This window comes from Bombus vancouverensis, chromosome 1, assembly GCF_051014615.1.
Source record: "Bombus vancouverensis nearcticus chromosome 1, iyBomVanc1_principal, whole genome shotgun sequence".
Lineage (NCBI taxonomy): Eukaryota > Metazoa > Arthropoda > Insecta > Hymenoptera > Apidae > Bombus > Bombus vancouverensis.
This window is the reverse complement of record NC_134911.1, coordinates 16,551,877-16,571,821: the sequence shown is the minus strand read 5'-3', so window position 1 is coordinate 16,571,821 and position 19,945 is coordinate 16,551,877. Positions and strand designations below refer to the sequence as shown.

At 43.9% G+C, this 19,945-nt stretch overlaps 1 protein-coding gene across 4 annotated transcripts in view; it reads right to left on the bottom strand.

Moving 5' to 3' along the window:
• LOC117153556 (Krueppel-like factor 6) overlaps positions 1-18,688 on the bottom strand; it is a 276,239-nt gene extending 257,551 nt beyond the window's left edge. For 2 of the 4 annotated variants that reach the window (XM_076621345.1, XM_076621347.1), the window contains exon 1: positions 17,328-18,688. Coding sequence is in view for 2 of the 4 variants with exons in the window: in XM_033327718.2 (XP_033183609.1) it covers positions 17,328-17,429 (102 nt within the window). In the remaining 2 variants the exon portion in view is untranslated. The remainder of the gene's footprint in view (positions 1-17,327) is intronic. The other 2 variants (XM_033327718.2, XM_076621354.1) reach the window with 1 other exon arrangement.
• Positions 18,689-19,945: the final 1,257 nt, after the last annotated feature.

The window sequence follows — 19,945 nt, the reverse complement described above, 5'->3', positions numbered from 1 at the left end:
TCGGTCGGCTTCGAATGCTCTCGGGAGATCCACGGGACTGTGAAGTGGAGGAGGAGAAAGAGACGAGGACCGGTGGAGGCAGTGTCGGTGAGAGAGGAGGCGAAGGGGTGGTGCAGACACGGAGGAACGACCGTGCAGCTTCCACGGTCCCGCGATTTATTGATCTCGCGAAAGAAAACGAGAGGACCGTCGAAAAACGCAGCCGCCGCGACCACCACCGTCGGGGAAAATGGAAAAATATCGGACGGAAGTAATGCTGCTCTCCTCTGACTCACACCATTCGCGTAATTACCAACGAACCTCCCCCCGGCTCCTGATGTTACGATCGTTCCGACGATTTGTAGCGGCATCCGTGTCCGTGGTCGTGGCACCGAATAAATACTACCGGCATTTCGTGTTACACGCTCGCGAGGATGTTCGACGAGAAGATCGTCCGATTTAAGTCTGGTCAATGAAATGGATAAAATATGTGTTTCCTTTTAAAGGATTGTTTATAGAGGAAAGTACGCTTCGTCCGTAGGCAAAGTAAAAAAGATATGTGAAAAGCTTTACGTCGATTAATGCGTAATCTATGCCACGGGTAATTTAAAGATTTTCCCGTTGTTTGTTATCGATTTGTATAATTAATACTTGTACTGAATGCCGTTCCGAAGACCATAACGAAGAAATATTGTTATCATTGTTATCATTATTATTATTATTATGTATGCATATTTGAATCGTCAAATCGTGGCTTATAAAGGATGATGTAATTTTATTAGAGAAATTGTCTGTTATCGAACATTTGATCGGTTAGTTATTCCACAGTAATACGTATTTTATATGAGTTACATGTAAAGTTTCTAACGAAGACAGGTTTCGCATCTTCCCTTAAAGACGTGATACGTAATTTGTATAGATTTTTGCTGCACTCTTTGACGATAAAAATGCTTGTTCCTTCGAACGGGACTGTATATAGAAGCACTGGAAGAATATGTTAACCTTTCACGTTCGACATACGCAACACTGTACTTTAACAAATTACTAATTAATTAAGTAATAAATGTTTTTATTTTAATCCTGATTTTAATGCACTACATATTTTTCGCTAAAGAGTCAGAAGAACTATGTTTCTATCGTTAATAACAGATCAAAAAGGAATTTCTACAGAGTTCAAATAATCATCGATGCTGAAAGAATTAATAACAACAGTGGAACAATCAAGTGTGACAAAAAAGAAAAAAAGAAGGAAAAGGAATATACCAAATAGATAGAAGAAAATCAGAAGATAATCAAAAATGTAATAACAATAAATATAATAATATAATAAATATAATAACAATAATAACAAAAAATAACAATAAATTCGAGATTGATTGATACAAATTTCAGATAAAACGATCAATTTGATTTTCTTTGAAAGAATAAAAACGGCGCAAACTTGCCTATGAACATTCACAGAATTAGCGTTCATACTGTAAATCTTCATAGTTGAGAGTTATTATTATCATTCCTATCATTCTTATCGTTCCCATCATTCCCATCGTTCCCATCGTTCCCATCGTTCCCATCGTTCCCATCATTCCTATCATTCCTATCATTTCCATCATTTCCATCATTCTCATCATTCCCATCATTCCCATCATTCCCATCATTCCTATCATTCCTATCATTCCTATCATTCCTATCATTCCTATCATTCCTATCATTCTTATCATTCCTATCATTCCTATCACTCATATCATTCCTATTATTCCTATCATTCCTATCACTCATATCATTCCTATCATTCCTATCATTCCTATCATTCCTATCATTCCTATCATTCCTATCATTCCTATCATTCCTATCATTCCTATCACCCTTACCATTCTTGTCGTCCTTATCACTGTTATTATTCTTACCCCTGTTGTCAGTGTTATCGCCCTTATCAATGTTATCACTGTTATCATTGTTATCATTCTTATCGCTGTTATCTTTCTTATCATCGTCGTTATCATTCTTATCGCTGCTATCATCATCGTTATCATTCTTATCGTGGTTATCACCATCGTTATCATTTTTATCGTGGTTATGATCATCGTTATCATTCTTATCACTCTTATCATTGTTATCATTATCACCCTTATCATTATTATCATTATCATTATCATTCTTATCACTGTTGTCATTACTATCATTCTTATAATTGTTATCATCGTTATCATTCTTATCATTGTTATGGTTATTATCATTGTTATTATTATTATTATTATTATTATGTTACTTATATCGGGTTGATCGAAAAATTTTATCGTCACATAATTGAAAGACATACGCACCCGCTAAAAAGTAGTGAGGTTCATTTTTTTTAAATTTAGTTTTAGTAAGGTTTAATGTAAATCATGAACTTGAAATTCTATGTATTTAACAGGATAAATTTTGATAAATTTGGATTTAATACATTTCGAACACCAAGTGAGGTTAAATCAAGTTACTTCAGTTTTAGACTTAGTTAATAATTACTCCGAATCGTCGCAACCTGATCGTAATTTACAGTTTCCATCGATGCGTCGATTACGATATCACTGCGAAGCATTCAGCGGTCCCAGGATACGGTGTCAATAGAAGGACAGCCAGGAAGAGCGATGGAGAGCGGCGTATCACGCGATCAGTCGGCGCGACAGCGAATTACCTCATAATAGGTCTGACCCAACAAGCCTATAGCGACCTTTTCGAATTAATTAATACCGTGAACCTGTATACCGGAATATCCGCGGGGAATGCAACTTGTTAAATCACTGGATCGTAAAATGGCTGACGTCCTACTGCTCGCGCGTTTCTCTCTTTATCGTCAGCTTATATACGTATAAGCTAACGATACGTATAATTCGCGTATCTTGTGCACGTATACTCCAAATAAGAACGTGTAAAGTAAAGGCCTTTTCACGATAATTTCGGTGTAGTAAAGATGCAACGCGGTAACGAGGAGATAGCTGTGCGTTACAACGAAAGCATTCTACCACGCTTGCCGATATCGATATCTCGGTTGTATCGAATTTCGAAAGGGATAACGATACAACGGGTGCACGCACGCTCGTCGTGTTTCAAGCCCAACAGCGCGTCGTGCGCACGATAACTAAACCTCGAGTGCTTTCCCTCTCGCATTACGGCACTTACAGCTGTTTTGTCTCTCGACAGCGCGGCGGTTGTTTCCTGGCTGTTTCCATTTTAGGAGAACTCGCGCTCCGGGATAAAACGAGTCTCGTATGTAGAATTCACCTTTTCTATCGTGAATGATTTTATTGTACAAATTAAACTTCGTACGAGGCATCGTTTCATTGATGAATCTACGGAATTGAATTCGTACCGACATGTTACGTGCCTCGTTTGCCAAATGGTTACGCCGACCGACGAAACTACTCCAAGTCGCATTGAGAAATCGTTGCTGCGTAAAGCTCTAGTGCTCGCCCTTGCCTATCCTCCTTTAGTTTCATTCGCCGGTGTAACAAGCACGGAAAGAATCGATTCAGCGTGGCGGCTGGCTCGCGATGCACGCCGGAAAATCCTTACGTCATTGAAAACGCGCACGTGTACGGGCCCGGCTCGTAGTACTCGCGAATTGTACACACGGGAAGCGATCAATATCTGTTTTCCAACTTCTCGTTTCGATTCCAGCCACTCTATCCATCGGTCTGCAGCCATTGCTGCGCTCACCAATACACGCGAACCGTGTGCTTCGGTTCGTATCTCGTAACGACGTAACTTCTGATGGGAAAAATCGAAGCCATTCGAAGAAATGACGTTCGACCTCGATAACGCGAACCACGCGGTGGAACATCGCGTAAGTGCTCGACCGTTGAAAATAACGAGGATAATCGCGAAGCGCACAACCTTCTTCCCGGCAATCCTATTTTCTATATCTCCGGTGAAATTGCCAGGGAGAAAGAAGTCGACCGAAAATCGGCCCGGAGATACGCGCGAACTGGAATTCGCTTAACGATCGGTTTCGCGTATCGCGCCAGTTATAAATAACATCCCGAGTAAATCCAACGTTCGGATTGGTAACGCCATCAGTCTGCTTAACACCTACCATCTGTACCACAAGCAGACGGCGAAAGTGGCATACACGGAACAATAAATTTCCTCTTTCTTTTCGCGAAAGCAACGCGAACGTAAATAATCGTCCGTCGATTCTGTTCGAAGCTGTGTATCGTGTATCAACGAGACGAGCCTACGCAACGATGCACGCAAAAGGAGCTGACCAACTGCGAAACACGACAATTACGAATTTAAAGATGGTATCGGAGCACACCTGAGAAAGATACTCGCGCCAATAGCTTCTCTCGCGAACGCGCAACGTCGATACTTCCTCACCGTCACGAGCGGACCAACGATTACTCATCCGAGTTTCACCCAATTTGGCCAGCGCTTATGAAATATTAATAGATTCTGGTGAAACTTAATTTATTCTCCGGGACGAGTCACCGACACGATATCTAACCGGGCACGAGACTGTTGTCGAACGGTTTAACACGATATCCAGACTCGTCTCGTAGTTGTAAGTCCACAATGCTGTCCATCATCTCGCGTGACAAGAGAAATCATTGCTACGTGCGCGCGATCGTATAGTGGAACTGGTTACGCAGGATCGTTCCAGGACATCGAGGCTCGACTGAATTGCGGCGCGACAAGATCGATCCAATAATGCTTCGACAAATGTGTTGTTTGCGTTAGCTAAGTACACGCAAACCAGTGGCTCTCAAATTATAAGAAACGAATTCTTTCTTCACTTTCCACAATATACGAAACAATTCATCAAAAATCTAAAATTGAAATAGAAAATCAATATGTTCTACCGTGCGTCGAAATAACAGTCAGGGCGCAAACATTTAAGAGTCATACTACATCATTGGTGTCGTGTATGACGTTCACGTATTGACTCTCGGACCGCGTAATTGGCAAATGCGTTTTTTCAGCGATAATAGGAAAGATGAAGCTAGTTGCATGTTTTTTCGCAAAGACTAGGAAAGAGCGGGTCTTCTGCGATCGTCACCATCGTCCGGCTCCTCGCTCGCCGTCACTGTTTATTAGCGAGATTTATCGAGCGCGCTACGCCCCGTAATAACACGGCACGCTGATTTATTCAGATTTCATTCATGAAATTACGCTTCTCCGGGCGTGTGTACACGCTCGTATAATATGCGTGCACATGTACAGATCGTGAGTCTTCGACGTAGCATCGCCACCACCACTATCACTGGTGCGGCGGCATCATAGCCGTCGCCATCGCCATCGCTATGCACGCATAAGAGAAGAGGTAGCCGATCGTTCCGAGCTCAATAACTTTCAAACGCAGGACAGCTTTCCAATCTAGCTCATTAACATCAATGATGCTCCGTTACAACGCAGTGGCATGGCTCGAGAGCGGCCAGTGGCGCTCATACACCGCATCAGTCGGCCAATCAACGTCGACTACGTGGCCGCCACGGAAATTCAAGTATTGGATACGAAATCGATCAGCCGGATCGAGTTTTCCCTGCGTCCACCATGTTGATGTAAACAAGTGTTGTTACGTGACGCGATGACTCGTTAGATCGCTCGCAGTCGATTTAAGGTTAATGGATTAAGTAGCTCGAATTCAACCCGATCGAAAAACAAATTTATTGGCAATTATTTCGAGCCGGATCGTCGTACTGACTGGACTCCTTCTGTGGGAACACTCAACGATCATAGGAAGAGAATAATAGATCACTCGCACAGATATTTAGACAACTTTGAAATATGTATTCCGTCAGGCTTTCTCCTGCCGACCATATTTTTTATACGGCCAACAGTTAAAAAGGTTTCATGCCCAGCCATGGAATATTGCTAACAGATGCTGCACCGAAAATTCTAAACTTCTTTTTCGTTCAGTAAAAATCTACGCGTGGGCGAGACCACGTTGCAGTCGGTGAATGTAGAGCGATAATGAACTGCTACAATTAAGTTCATTCAACTCATGGCCGTTTACTACCGAGTAACAATTAACGCAATAATGTTCTACAAATATTCGTTAAACCCAACAGATGGCGAATCAAAAGCGAGTCATCGTAAAGAACAAACCGCGTTGTATATGCAGAGTAAACGAAGTATGGTTTTCCTAGAAACACCCGCGAATAAAACAACGAAATCGGCACAACCGTTCAAACATCGAATTAATCAATGGCGCTGTCAAGCTAGTGTCAATATACGATTTCGAAGTGGTTCCTTAATATAATTTGAGTCAATGTCTCTTAGCTAACACTTGGAATCTTACACAATCCGTTTGTGGAATAAGCAAACACTCCATCTTTTATATTTATTCCCGCAAGGAGATACGCGGCCAACTCAAAGCTCGAATATATCTAGTAATACATCTTGAGGAGGAGAGGGTAAAACGTATGCCGTGCGTTTACCGGTACAGCTGTCGCGACGCGGAAGAAAAATTGCTGCTCTGGTCGGCGTGTAATTTTTAGACGTCCTGGTCGGATCGAGAATTTTTGAAATTTCCAGGACGACCGTCGATCTTTTTCGCGACGACAGGATACACGGCCGGCGAATCTACGAACGGAATGCGTGCACGGCGTTGTAACGACGATTCACGGCGCGACGAGCAACCTTAATGTATTTACAGAGCTGAAACCCATTAACGCGTGTCTGCCAGTTGTTAACGGCGTGGCTGGTTGGCTGGCTGAACGAGCAGCCGACTTATCGTTTCGCTTCCGGCCGTGAGAACGCCGTTACGTTCCTCTGTACAGCTTAAGACGAGACTAACGATCAAGCCAACCACCTACCTCTCTCTTTCACCCTCTCTCCTGACGTGTTTGTCGTTTGACGTCTGGATTTTCACGTCGATCCGCTTACCGGCCGATCGACGACGAAATTTCGCGAGTAAGATCGATGCAAATGTCGCTGTGGATCCGCTTAACCGGTGCGACAAAGATGGATAAAACTGAGATAGAGGGCGAGATAGCGGAGAAAATCGGGGGAAGAACTAGAAGAGAATAGAAGAGGGAAAGAACAGAGGGAGGGATTTTAATCCCGGCAGCCGAGCGAAATTTCCTGGAATCTAAATATCGGTCGTCGCGGCGCATCAATATTCATGATCTTGATATTACATTGAATCGAGTTTCGACAGGTTACGCAACGAAAGTAAAAATAACAGCTACGAAAGTAAAGAAGATACTATACGATATAGTCATTGCGTTTGAGTCATCCATTAGGAGCGACTACATATTATGTATCGTGAAAATAGCGTAACTGTTTGTACGGCGACTTTTTTCGCGTAAAATACAGACCACTCGCAGCTGCAATAAACGGTATTCGAGCGAAGATGATTACTCGATGCTGATTCATCCAGTGCGAATTAAACAGTTTTATCGATCGGTCACGCCGTATACCGGAATGCTTATCAATGAATCATAAAAATTCGGGGTAAACGTACTAGTTGCGTAGACGAGTCTATCAATCATACCAGTTACGCGTAGCACGGTCCATCAATCAAATCGCTATGGTATCGCTCGTTTCGTACCCTGGCATCTTCCTATTTATATTTTCACTCGGCTCGACGCGCCATCCAAGTTATCGATGCGTCCGCTCGAATCGATTCTCGATGGCAAATTTATCGTGAAATCGTGTCGTCGCGGATTATAAGGGAACATCCGGTCGCGGCAAGCGGAACGAAGAGAAAAAAAATGATTATGATGCTGAAATACATATAGAAACGTGTCTTTCAAGCTTATTAAACGGATCCATTTAATCCAAACGAATCGACGTTCGAAACTAAAATTAGCGACAACTACGAGTACCTCGTCGAAGCTTCCCGTCTAATTGGAAAAAAGGTTCACCGGCATACAGGTGTCTCTGTTAAGGTCAAATTTAAAACACGGCCACGTCTTCCATTTATCACCGGGAGCAGATATCCAATTAGTCTTGACGACGTTTTGGTAGTTAATACTTGGGAAATTACGAGGGAAAAAGTGCCCTTGAATTAACAAGAACCGAGTAACCAACGAAATAACAACGTATAGCAGCGAGTAAAAGGTTCATCACGGTTTTCTGTTTTAAATTTCCCTCTCTTTTTTCAATGAACCAAACACCCTCGAACATGTTTCATGCTCGATAACTCAGGGGACGTTATCCGTGGGAAATTTCAATTATTCCGCCTAGACTCGCAAACGACGCGTTTAGAAACACGGCCCGAAAGCGCCATTCTAAAGTTAGACGAGTCGCTGTTCTCCGAGCTCTAAGAATAACTTTACCGTGTCGTCCTGTAAACAAACAAAGACCATCTGACATGTTCCGAAGCTGAACATCATCACGCTGCAACTGCGAGCGCATATGTTCTGCACCGGGCATTCTATTGCGTTGCAGCAATTGCGCAATTTCACTGTGACGAGTGCGCGTTCACTTCTTTTCTGGCTCGTGGAAAATTTCATTTCAGCTACTATGTCGCGTTTCGATCATAAGTCCTCGATATTTCACCTAACGTTATCGTATCCGAAATTTTTGATCCCCTAATCCTGGCTGCATGCAAAACGGTAAATGTTTAACTTGTAATGTTTCGCTCCCTATGGGGCTTTGGAAAGTCAAGCATTGTCCCAGACAACGTGCCCTTTAGAAAACACCATCTGTTACATTCCCCGAAATCGAGAATTTTAACGTGGGGTAGCTTGGGTAAACAAGAAATTGTACACCATCCTCAGAAATTGAGCGGCTCTTTACGTTTCTTCTGTTTGGATATTAGCTAAATGGTTGACTTTTCAGGACTAGGCAAGAAAAAAAAGGAAAGAATAGAAACTGAAAATCATATCAGTTTTAATGCATTGTCCGTAAAGCCAGCGCGTCTAACTGGTGTTGTTTTCAGGGGCAATTTGCAACCAACAGCTAATCGAGTAACAGAGTGATTCTAATAACGTTTACTTACACGCGCTACCCGATATTTCCATTTTTATTTAAAACGCGTGTCTTAACGCTCGCTGTGGAATCACGATATTTGCACGTTGCAAATCAAACGAGGAAGACCTTCAACGAGGAATGAAAACGTCAACGTTTTCAAAAATAATTACTTCAACCTCGATTTGTTTTACAAGCCAGTCCACGGTAATTGTCCGAGAACGTCTCCGATGGCATTCGTCTACAAATTTTATCACTTCGAGTACACGTTGACGTAAGATCCCGAAAATTCCTGAGCATCGATCGCGGCACGTTTTATCGCGGACGATACAGCCGCGCCAACGTTTCCAACGTTTATAACGATCAACAGCTGTCAACAGGTTTAAATGTCGACGAAGCAAACGTTAAAAAATAACTATAAAACGATGAGAGTCCTGTATGCGGGATTGTCACGCGCTATTGTTGTCTACCGTTCGATGCGTAAGAGAACATTGAGGCTGGAACAATATAACAATAGAACACGGCAAGGCAATGATCGTGACCACTGTGCACGATGCACTGCTTTCCAGCTACAGAAGGAATGGATAGCTTTTCCACAGAAATCTCCGCTACGATTGATTACATGCGGCTAACAACGCAACCATGCAAGTGGCTTAACGAGTCGGGTTAAGAAGCTATAAAAAAACTAAAACATCGGTTTATAACGAGACGAGCGATATTACAACTAAAGAAAGGAGATATATAAACATGGAAAGTAAAGGTAATCGCCTTGGTTGTCACGCTATCTTATCTAATTGTCTTCTTTGTTTTCTTCAAAGACCAATCTTAATTGATCAAAACAATAAATCGCACTTACTAACTCATCGCGTCGATGACTGCATTACGCGAGCTTCGAAAATTTATTAACCAAACAGAAGGAAGGCACGAACGAGACGAGAACGTTTTACCAGCTTTATCATGGCTTTATCGGAAGCAGCTTTTTTTATCTAAGAGACGTAATTAAGACTCGATAATTTATCGCACCATTCGACGACAAGCGAGTAATCGGTAATCGAGAGAATATATTTTTTTTATCGCTTCGTTTTTCTCACATTTCTACTGATGCGCTAATATCGAACATTTCGAGCAAGGGCTTTGATAAATTTTAATAGGATTATATGTCTTTTCCCCGCAAATGTACGCGCACGTCGAACAAAACGGCCACAAAATTTGTCTGACCGATCAAACCGACGGACCGAATGACGGATAAAGGGGCGAGGAGAGGAAGACCAATTTGTTTTTATCGGTCCTTTGTTTCTCTCTTCGGTTTTGTAGCCCCAGTCCTCTGCTGCCGCCCTCTTTCCGCTCTTCCACCCTTGTCCCCGTTGATTTAGCTTGCAGCAGTTCGATACAAGCGCCGGTTCACGCAAAGCACGTTAATTCGACCGTGACTATCTACGCAAATTTTCCTCGACCGATTGTGCCTTCGACACAAAATGGTCAACTATTAACACGCGACGAGACTGCGCTTGTCTCCTAGTCAGCCGTTTTGTATCATTGCGTCTGATATACTAATAACGATAAGCTCGATGAATCAGAATGGCCAGACAATGCACGGTACTTCCACCATCCATTAAATTTTGTACGTTCACTGTCATTCACCCACAACATGAATCACCTTATCGAAATTATTCGATTTAAATGTTAAAGCGAATGTTACAACTTTCATTTGTTTCCTTCGTCCCGAATAGAAGTTCGGTCATCGAAGATACGAGTTCCGTACGTTCACCCCGCCTTGGAGGATACCGCGAGTTACGCAAAGCCTCGCAGCATCTCGATCAGAAACACGAGGCGTAGATTTCCGAGACGCGGCCAACGTCCTTCCACAACGTCTGGTCTACTACGTGTACCATGTGTATGCCGACCGGTTTGATCGGCTGTGTCGCCTTTTTCTGTCGGCTTTCCCAAGCGTTTCTCTTGTCTCTTTCTCCTCCATTGCTATCTACTCTCTACAAACAAACTCTCGTACTTGTCCCGTATACGCGCGATTCCCTTACCGCGTTTCCGGTTTCCAGCACTTCGTAGCTGACCCCCGCGACCCGGATCGCAAGATTAAACGCGAACAAATCTCTCCTGTTCCCTCTCGTCTCGCCACGACATTTTACTCCCTTTCTCTTCGTCGTTTACTCCGGATATCGTGCAACGCATCTACCAACGTCGTACCGTCGCGGTAATAAGTTATGTAGGTGGAGTTCGATTAACTCTGTGGTGACCCGCAATAAAATTAGGGGAACACAGGCTGACCGAATTGATAAATGCTTTAACTCGGTGTTCTCGCCTAGCGCCACGGCGTTAATGAGATTTAACGAGGACGAACTCGAGAAGTCGCGGGACGCAAACACGACCGCGAGCGACAGGATCCATTCTGGTACGCGAGAGAAACGGCGAAATGCGTGGCGTGCCATCGCAGTGAGCGCACCGACAGAAACTCAGAAATAAACCACCGTGGTTCGCTTTATCCCGAGTCTCTTCGTTTGAAACGAAACGCGCTCGTACCGTGTCCCCCACGAAACGGAACAGGAACGAGGGATAAGCGCGATTGTACCGTAACTACCGCGAGAACATCCTGCGTTCGAGGTTTTCACGGGACGCATCGATATTTCCCATGCATCGCGAGTAGGTAGGCAGATTTTGCCCGACCCTCTGGGAACGTTCGTTCGCGACTAAACGGTGTAAAGCTTCTACCGAATTTTTCAGCCGATCGAGTTTGTTCGATAACCAACGTGTGTGGTTACACGACCCAGGGAAATACGGTAGACTTGGAAGAGATATTGAATCGACTGGTGGTAACTCGCGCAGTTCCTCGAATCGATTATCAAACAGCAACGATAGCGCGGAGCGTAGAAATTACGATAGTTTGGCAAGCGACACCGAGCTCGAAGAAAACGCAGCAGCTAGCGTGGTTAGAAAAGAAGGTTGCGCCATCGAAGGTTAACAATGCCACGTTCCGTAGCCACGGCTACAATGGCATCTTTCGCATCACTCACATTGCGAGCCATTGTACCGGGAAAACCATTGTTTCTCGTCCCATTGCGCGCATCGGCGGCCTAAAGGGAGGGGAGAGGGAGAGGGGAAAGAGAGATCGAGGGTGGAAACGGGGGCGGTGGGGTTGGAATACGAACGGGACAGACTCGCGTACCAACGGCCCGTGTTCGAGACAAAAGAGTTACGTCAGGCCCATTCACCCAAAACGCCTTTGTGCGTTCGGATATTCTTATTTCAATGCCAACAAGAGGAACGGAACAGAGGAGACGCTGCAAGAGGAGTATCGGTATACACCGACACTCGGTCAAGTCACTCAGTCGTGTGCCGTTTAAAGCCGCTCGGAGATTTGCTCTTTTCTCTATGCGTTCGGGAATATATCGCGCGCACGAGAGTCACCGAGAGAATCAAGAGAAAATCACGGTGAAAGAGTGCGAAGTATTACGAAACTCCCGGTCCTCATCCAAACGGGAACGCGTTTGGAAAATCTACTGTTTACCGATGAAACCGACTCGCATATCGTTCCATTTCGTTCGGGGATCTCGGTACTTTCTATTTAAAAAAAATATATATGTATATATATATATATATATATAGGTGTGCAGCCGCGTACGCGCGTACCCAGTTTTCGAATTTCGCTCGGACGATAAGCGGGAAATAAATATGCAGAGTTATTTCCTTGTTGTCTCGATACGGTCGCATCGTCTACCTTATCGTTCGAGCTTTCACGATGAAAACACGGATCGCGAGCAGCCAGTGGGAAAGCGACTCGACCACCTCAGGTTTCTCGCAATTACCGACTGCTCGGAAAAATCGAAACCGTATTAAATGCTGTGTAAAAATAGAAGAAGCCGCGATGAGATATACAATTAATGAATCTCTGAAGCGTTGCTCATTACAGTATTACCGTGTGATCCTGTAATGTGCACCTGCGAAGCATGTCGAATATTTCACTGATTTTCATGCGTTCCGAGTCCTCGTGCCTTGTTAAAAAACACATCACACACGAGGACGCGCGTCCTGTATTCCTCGTTACGACCGGCATCGTGCGTTCGTGATTTCAGAGAGATAATGAATCATCCGCATACCTTCCAACTTGGAAAATACATCTATAAAATGCGGCAAAACAAGAAAATGGCAAGAATGATTCCTTCCATTTCAACGGAGAATTATTGAAGTAAGGGAGATATATCGCGCAAACGACAATCGCGATGATTCACTGGAATGTTTATCACATAGCAAAGCACGCGACGCATAGAGTTACACGAATATCTTCCTCGATACGCTCCTCCGTCTATTCAACGTTCACAATAATTCGAGAGGAAATCCAACAAATTTTCAATCTCGCACGTGCAGCAATGCTACCAGCGCAGCGCTCGGTTATTTATGCGCTTGTCTATAAAATTCGAAGCTCGCGAGGGAAGCGATACACGTCCGGGTGAAAGTCGTGCAAAAGAAACTCTCACGAAATTCTCGATAGATAAGCGAATGCGACCAAAGGACGAGGAGGAACAGAATCAAAGGGGTGGAGGGAATGGAAAAGAGAAACGGAGCGAGATTGTCGTCGGCAATGCACACGACACATGGCAGAATTGTGAAACGTACGTATACCGATACACACGCCGTAAAATATCACGTTGAGTCGAGTGTGTCGTAATACGCGACACGAAGTGGAAGCTCCAACCTATGTATAAGGAGAAAACAAAAATATCACCGATGCCGCGCAGCGGCTGTCACGAGCGTATAATTCATGCGAGCAAAAGTTCTGTGGCTCGCGGTCCGCCGCGGTTCTCGCGTGAATCGTTCGAGCTTTCACGCGTGTGTCGTAAAACACGAAGCTCACTAGCAACACAACATCGTTTTGTAGGCGACGATATTGTGTACACGTCGGTAAACAAGTGAGTACGAGACGAGGAAAAACCAATGGATGTTGGTGCATATCGGACGACGTGACCAACTCGATGCGTATCATGGCAGCGAAATGAAAAAGGTACATTTATAGGAAAAAGGGAGAAAGAGAGAGCGAAAAAGTTACGTTCAATTGCGATTTACAACGAGATCGAATCAAGGCAATTCGAAACGAGGCAAAATTCAATCGAAAATATTACAAGCGCAACTGCTATCCGGCAGGAAATTTTAATTCGCGATTTTGATTCACGCATGACAATATCGTATCCCGTATTAATCGAGGAAGCGAGAGCAATGTTGCTGCAGTGAAAATATTTGTACGCACGGCGATGCACGCGATCCGCCTAACGATCAATTATTCAATCTGCTGAATTATTTACGAAAAAATATTTTCCGTTTCGCGAGTAGAAGCGGAGGGAGAATGGTTGGTTGGTTCATAAACGAGCATACGCATATTAGAGGCCTCAGGATCCGCTTAGCGTATCGGGAATGAATAATTCATCGTGACTTGATACGTAGGATGTATTTCAGTAATTGCATCAGGTGTTAGATGAAAGGAAACTTCAACAAGGTCGCTTGACACCTTACACTGGCTATTTTTAACATCAATTCCTTTTTTCCCCGCTCATCATTGTTGGCTTGGACAATTATCGTAATTAGTTACATTAATTGGCAGCATTCTAGGAATTATCGCTTAAAAAAGGTATTCAAATACCAACAACTCGATCGATGTTGCGTTTCATCTCTTAATCCAATTCCACGATGGAAAACTACCAAACATTTCTCGTCTTTGTGTCTCCTGATGTTTGTTCGACACAGCGGATATCTTGTAACAATTTATAATAATTGCAAGCAATTTACGTTAATTACGAGGAAACTCGAAATCAACGAATCAGAAAAATATCCATGTATAACTGAGTTTGTAACGAGCAGACGAGCTTCTCGAAGTGCGACGCGATCGAATTTTCGCACAGACGAGCATTATCGTCTATCTCGCGCTATTTCGCGAAATTCCTCGGTCGTCTGGTTCACGCCGAAAATCGGCCAAGTTACATCAGTTCTGACGGCGTTGCGCGTCAGAGCCTCGCTTCCTCGCCAACGACGATAATTGCTGGCGAAACTGGATCGTGTAAAGTTGGGAATGCAAGAATATACAACAGAGCACCTGTCGAATCGCATTATCGGCCACGCGACCGACGCCGTCGCGTTGTCGATGTGACCCAACCATCTGTTCGCCTATCGAATGACACTGTCCATGTACATCAGTGCGTACCTCGTAAAAACGGTGCCAATGCTGGTTACAAAACTAGCGTTACTTTCGGCAAATATCGCGATGAGACCAAGTTTTATACCGGATAGTAGTTACGTATAGCACAACGACGGAGGATCGCGAATCCGGTTTTAGAAAGAACAAACACACGGTCCAGGAGTAATAAGATCAGCTGCTGGAACAACGAACTAATCTACATGCATCCTATTCTCCGTTCGTTCGATAAAGTAGATACGCGAAATAACTCCGAAGTTATTCGAGTATTGTCGGACGCAAAAATAGAGTCAGAGACCAAGAGACTGAGCATGATTAAATAGATGGTATTTCTTTCTTTGGCCGACGTTTCGCTTACTCTCCAAACACGAGAGATACCGCGGAGTGTAGAAAGCCGGAGAAATTCCATTTAAAATAGTGGCCACTTCCGACAAATTCGATTTCAGCAGCGAGGCGAATAAAGTCGCGGTAAAAGGAACGAGACACGAGGTAAATTAATGCAATCAGAAAGATCGTAATTGAGGAGGACAACGGGGACCCGATGAGGGAGCTGTGGCCGATCTCGGAAACAGGACGATATTGCTTGCTCCTAGCTAGCTAGCGTGACGTATTTCTTGGCCGATAATAAAAACACTCGATCGTACGGGTAATTAACGAGAAAGAAAAGAAAGCGACTAAAGTGCCGGTCGGTTTTCAGTTGGAAACCCTTCGAGACGTTCAATTAGGCACCGCGCCAAACTAGACCCGACCCAACAATGTTGCGCAGGTCAAATGTCGAATACCAAGCGACAAACCGAGATTTCCTCGCCATAAATTTCACCACGCGACCTAATCATCGAATACGCCATCGGTAATTAAAAAAACGACAATTAAAATGTATTACTTAAATGACCAGAGATAAAATCGAAAGTACGAAATTACGAAAGGTAATTAAAAGGAAAAGAGGATTCGCAAACTTTTTTAAACTTCCCCGAATAGCACATCGATTTCGATAAGAAATAATACATCACGTATTTTTGTGGTTAAAATGCGTGACATTTAACTAAAAAGATAGATAGATAGATAGATAGAGAGAGAGAGAGAGAGAGAGAAGGAGAGACATGTGTACAGTTTGTGTGAAATATCAAGCAAAGGCTAAAAAGTATGTATATATGTTGCTCAGTTAATATTAATGTATATTACAGAAATTTTCAGAATTTTAATTCACCAATAAAAAGTCGTTTGGATGGACAACAGATCAGGAAATATCGCCGATAGTTTATTTGCGTTTGATGAAACAGTTCTTTAATTATTAGAATACTTAAACTTCTTCCGTTAGAGAAATATATATATATATATATTGAACTTGGTTTTATTCGTTAAGAAAAACAGTTATAACCAATACTAATGGAATCTTCGTTCTCTCCATTCTCTTACGTGTATTTTAAAACAAGCTGTACGACGACGGTGACCTAAAATAAGATGGAAAAAAAGGCTGGAAATTCCAGAGAATCGCGATGGTAGCGAACCGTTAAAGCAACACGCAACGCGAACTTACGGCGCTACCAGTGACGTCACGCGTACTATTTTAACGAAGCGAGGAAACTGTTGTACTCCGGCTGAGATATTGAATGGGGAACAAGTACGTCCCTCCTGCCTTCCCCGACCACTGGAAGGTCATTGCACACTCGTAAACAAACAGGACGCGCCGTCTATAGTACGCTCGGCCGCGTCACTGAACGTACACACCGATCTAATACCACGGCTCAAGGTCGTCCCGTCATAATAGCCCGCTGCATATCGATAATCGATTTAAACGGAGTCCGACCAAAAAATGGCCAGAGAAATCAAACTTCTCGGAGATTAGTCGTAATTTTGAACTTTACGAAAAGAGATAACGACATAACTGTTCATGAATGAATTTATTGAAATTTTCAAATGTATTAAAAGATACGGACAAGAAACGGGCAAGAAACGGACGAAGTTATCTAGCGTGTAATTGAATTCACGTGCGTCAGTGAACTCGATGGACAACGACACGCGTTACTTACTACGTTGACCGTTAGAAATTCAAATATGGCGGTCGAGGTTACAAGCGCCTTTTCGCGTTCGAAATTCACGGCCGTTGTTTGAACTTGCTCGTACGCGCGATGTAACGCTAGACGCTAGGTTTTGACTTATTATTCCGTTCTATTTTAATGAGAAAGTAGTAACTAACATCTATAAGGCACGACAATGAATTTACTAGGTGGTATGGATTCAAATGTAGAAGCATTCTTACCTGTTGCCAATGATCCTCGAGCGATGGCTGGGCCGAAAAGTATCCGGTGTCGTGTATATCTTGCAACTCCCTAAATATGTTCCCACTCGGCAGGATATCCATGGTTACGCCGGTGATCCGTTCGTAACTGGCTTCGGCACAAAAAAAGAAACCGACTTCTTCGAACCAAACGAAACCAACAAGAAGATATAAACAAACAACAAAACTCTGATTTGCTATATTCGTATACGCAGGACTTAGATGGTAACGGAGCCCGGTCACTAACTGCACGCCGATACGCGGCTCGCGATTCTAACGCACGCACGTACACGCAGCAGGTAGTGGCACGCACACGTGCTTATCATCGAAGAAGCACCGACGGTTACGACGTCACCGTAGTAGGATGACCGACAGAGACCGATACGGAGCGAGAGAAGCGAGATTTACAGACAAATGACTTCTGTGGTCGATCAAGACGAGGGAAAGACCGGCTAATCGCGCCCGCACAAACACCAACGAACACTATTGGCTCGTATACTCGGCGAGTGGAATATCTGATTGCACTACCGGCGTTCTACTGTTGCTGCCACCACGGCGCTGTGCTGCGTTGGTACAGTCGTCGAAAAGAAAGCGGCACGCGACGCACTGCACGATCTCTGCAGCGAAGGAAACAACTCACTGCAACGCCGTTGCTTGTGCAGATCGACGTTCTGTCTGTTCTTGATAGCGTCGCGTACACGAGACACGCGCGACAGCATCCATCATACGTGGAACGTGACGACGAGGAACCTTGTAACCACGAACGACGAAACGTCAAAGCGCCGGCACGAGTCACGACCCGGTATGTGTTCGAATCATTCGGCTTCTCGCTTTATACTCCCAAAATCTCTCTCTCTCTCTCTCTTTCTCTCTCTTGTTCACTCGTTATACGTTTGCTCCGATCGTTCAATACTCTCTGTCGATTTCTTTTCCTCTCTTACTTCTGCCTTTCCTGTTCTTTACCTCTCTATCTCTTTCTTTCGTTCTCGCTACGACGCGAAATTGGAGCTAACCACTGTCGACGTTCTATATTCACTGGTCTTCCTCCTCTCGCGTTCTTTTTGCTCCGGTAACTCGTGTACATATACACTTTGGCGAGGACACACGCGGCTCGGCCGTCACCTACCGGCTTTTTTCCCGCGACACTTGCGGACGTGGCGTCGTGTCACCGTACTCAATCGCGCCGCTCACAACGATCACGAGCTAGATACACGTCGCTGGGGATGAACAACGAAGAAACACCTACGAGATATTTAACACTCCGTAAGGAGCAACGATATCCCCAACGGCTAATGCGTACAGACTCTTCCGCGCGAGCGCCGAAGAGTGACTGACGTTCCCTTGCCATAACTGTACGCGAGGAGGGCCGAACTCGGCCGAGTTGTACCGAACGCGCGCTCGGTGCCGGCGACGCGTTATCACGGCCGGCGACCGCTTCGCGTCGTGGCAGCACCGCTCGGTGGCGTCGCGACGCCGTTTCCCTTGCCTTTTACACCGCCTTTTCTTTCGCATTCACCTATCTTTGACTCGCATGCCATTTTCTTACAAAATATCCTACAACGAAACGATCGGTATTACGGCTCCAGCAGAAAGATCTTTAAGAGGAAATTGCTTTGTGCGTGATAACGTAAATTAAGTTATTCCTTTTTTTTTTGTTTTCCTTTCTATTATACACGCATTTCAATTGCTATATTCTTGTAAGTATTCTATACCTAGAATAGTGAGTTAAGTTTATAAATATATGAATGCTAATTTATAGACAACTTTGATAAAGGATCGTTATGTCTCGGGTTCCTTTTTGTATCGAACTGTAATTACGGATCCTTTTTAGTGGAACCCGATAGCATAGCATTGGCACGAGAAACGATTAGTTCCTGTTTGAGTGGTAGTAAATTACAGCGTCAATTACACTCTCTGTTCTTTGAGCCAAAACTCGAATAGACTGGCTGAAGTTCAGCCTAACGATCATTCCTAATGTCATTGTATTCATTTAGCTATTTTCGAACTGTGATTGTCATCTTATCTACAACTAACATCTAGGAATTTACGCGTATGACCAATATCGCTATTTCCACTAAATGTAATCATAGAAACGATGTCAGATACGTCGTGTATACTTCTGACTTTATTATATTTTCCTTAATTTCGACATCGAACTCGAATCTACGTACGTCGTCATATTAAATTTATTACTCTTTTACGAGGAAACGTATTTGAAAACAGTCACTTAGAATCTCTTGCTTGCCACGATTTCTCGCGGCTTGTTCGATCGACTCTTACACATGAGACATCGATTATGAGCGAAGAATTATTCGAAAATGAATAATCGGTCGTGAGTCAACGGGCGCTCAGAGCGGAAAGTGGAGAGAGAGATGAACGCGTTATGTCGCTGTACGTGATTCATGGATTCTGCGCGTTCGTTAAAAGCTGTTTTGTAGACGCTACTATAACGCTTGGGAATGCTAGATTAGATACGTAAGCGGCATTTATGGCGAATGGAATTAGAAGACCGGCTCCACTTATCAAGTCTGTACCTCGTTTCCGTTTAAGCTATCTTCGTCGAGCTATCGCCCCGGAGCGCAGGGAGGACGACCACCGGA